We start from the raw sequence: 2500 nt of genomic DNA, 5'->3' as shown, positions 1-2500 counted from the left end.
TCCCTCCCTCTCCCCCTCTCTCTCTCCCTCTCCCTCTCTCTATTTCTTCCTCTCTCTCTTTCTCCCTCTCTCCCTCTCTCTCTCTCTTTCTCCCTCCCTCCCTCTCTCTCTCTCTCTCTCTTTCTCCCTCCCTCCCTCCCTCCCTCCCTCTCTCGTTCTCTCTCTGTCCCTCTCTCTCTCTCTCTCCTTCTCTCTATGTCTGCATCTGCTTGTCTGACCCCGTCTCTCTGTGTTGCAGGTGGAGGAGGTGAGTGTGAGGTACGGCGTTGTCGGGGTGACCAGGGGCAGCTCAGGGACAGACAGGGTGTGTGACCCGGCGGGCTTAGAGACCCTCCTGCAGGCCACTGACACCCCCCCGCCCCCGCCTGAGTCTCTGTCCCCCTCCCTCGCTTCCTCCTCCCCCTCCCTCTCCTCCTCCCCTCCCTCCCCCGCGGACCGTGTCCTCGCCAGACTGAGACGCTCCTGCAGCTCTGACCTCATCAGACGGAGACAGAGCCGGCCTATGGAGTCCTGTGACCTCAGGTATATGTCACTCCACCTACGTACACTATACGGACAAAAGAATGTGGACACAATTATCGTCTGGGGCTGTTTTCATGGTTTGGACTAGGGTTAGTTACTCTGAGTGGCCCCTTAGTTCCAGTGAAGGGAAATCTTAATGCTTACAGCATACAATGCGATTCTAGAGAATTGTATGCTTCCAACTTTGTGGCAACTGTTTGGGGAAGGCCCTTTCTAGTTTCAGCATGACAATGCCCCCATACACAAAGTGAGGTCCATAATGAGATGGTTTGCCGAGTTTGGTCTGGGAGAACTTGACTGGCCTGCACACAGAGCTCTGACCTCAACCCCATCGAACACCTTTGGGATGAATTGGGACGCCGACTGCGAGCCCAACATCAGTGCCCGACGTCATTAATGCTTTTGTGGCTGAATGGCAGCAAATCCCTGCAACCATATTCTAAAATCTAGTAGAAAGTCTTCCCAGAAGAGAGGAAGTTATAGCAGCAAAGGTGGGACCAACTGCATATTAATGCCCATGGTTTTGGAATGAATGAGAAGTTCAACAAGCACATAATGGGTGTGATGCTCCAAACCAAAATGTTCTGACTTTCATTCAGAAATACTTGACGAATCCATTGCATTGCAATATTTCGGCTCGACTAGCGAGCGTCTCATTGATTTTCCCTCAACGTTGAAACTTATTTCAATTTTTCGGAATAAAAGTCTGAACATTTCGATTGGTCGCTGCCTTGTTCCCGCTTTCACCAGCTGCTGTCATGTTTGCTCGTCTCCATGTTGTTGAAGAGGGGATTATGAGCTAATGTACAAAATCGTTGAAGTGACCTGGCTTTTTATATATATATATATATATACCGAGGTTCCAGCTCTGTGGAGGAAGTCAATTATAATCCCTGTGCCGAAAAAACCTCGTGCCATGGAGAATAATGACTTCCGCCCCATTGCTCTAACTTCCATTGTGATTAAATGTTTTGAACGATATGTACTGTCTCTGCTTAGAAAACACATTGACCCACTGCTAGATGTTTTTCAATTTGCCTATAAACAGAACCGTAGCACGGAGGATGCTATTCTCTATATCACACATTCTGTATCCAAGCACCTCGAGAACAAAAAGGCCTATGCCCGAATTATGTTTGTTGGCTTTAGTTCCGCCTTTAATACGGTACAACCCCACGTGCTCTTAGGAAAGCTCAAAGACATGGGTGTCAATAGTACTTTAATCAAATGGATCCATTCCTTCATGTTAGAAAGAGAACAGCAAGTGAAAGTCAATGGAACACTGTCAGTGACTAAACACTGCAGTACAGGTGTCCCCCAAGGTTGCGTTCTGTCCCCATATCTTTTCTCAGTATACACCAACGACTGTAAAAGTAACCACCCAAGCAACCATCAGACAACCATCTCTGCTGGAATACACACTTAGACAGCTTATGTAACAAACTACAACAGAGGCTTTATCACCTGAGGCGACTCAGACTTTATGGGGTGAGAAAGCAGATCATGAGAATTTTCTATCAGTCCATTGTCGAAAGTGTAATCAGATATGGAATAATTGTGTGGTTTGGCAACTTAACTGTACAACAAAAAAACAGACTAGTCAGCATTCACAAAACAGCTATGAAAATTGTAGGTGAAAGAGACTATGTGATCCTAAATAAACTATATGAAAAAGCTGTCCTGGACAAGGCTAACAAGATAATCGCAGACCCCCAACATCCGCTCTCCACAGAATACGAAGTTCTCCCCCTAGGTAGAAGGCTTTGCATGCCAAGATGTCATTATAAGCTCTTAAAACTATCATTTGTCCCATTCTCCATTAAACTAATCAATTCGCTCAAGCAGAAACGATGATTAGGACATGATCACCAGCACCTGCACTTTATCTTAGACACCACTTGAAGGGCCATGTGCAATATTCGAAAACACCACTTGAAGGGTTATGTGCAATATATATTTATACCAAATGATGCCATGT

At 46.3% G+C, this 2500-nt stretch overlaps 1 protein-coding gene across 1 annotated transcript in view; it reads left to right on the top strand.

Moving 5' to 3' along the window:
- Window positions 1-2500, top strand: part of arhgef28a (Rho guanine nucleotide exchange factor (GEF) 28a) — a gene marked incomplete at both ends in the record, with an annotated part of 61717 nt that overhangs the window by 22050 nt on the left and 37167 nt on the right. The window contains 2 exons of the mRNA XM_080529389.1: window positions 239-369; window positions 451-522. Of these exons, the coding sequence (XP_080385515.1) occupies window positions 239-369; window positions 451-522 (203 nt within the window). The remainder of the gene's footprint in view (window positions 1-238; window positions 370-450; window positions 523-2500) is intronic.

This window comes from Nansenia antarctica (genome assembly GCF_963989245.1).
Source record: "Nansenia antarctica genome assembly, chromosome: 4".
In the NCBI taxonomy this organism is placed as follows: domain Eukaryota; kingdom Metazoa; phylum Chordata; class Actinopteri; order Argentiniformes; family Microstomatidae; genus Nansenia; species Nansenia antarctica.
Note: the sequence above shows the minus strand (reverse complement) of the source record. Positions and strands in the feature narration are given on the sequence as shown.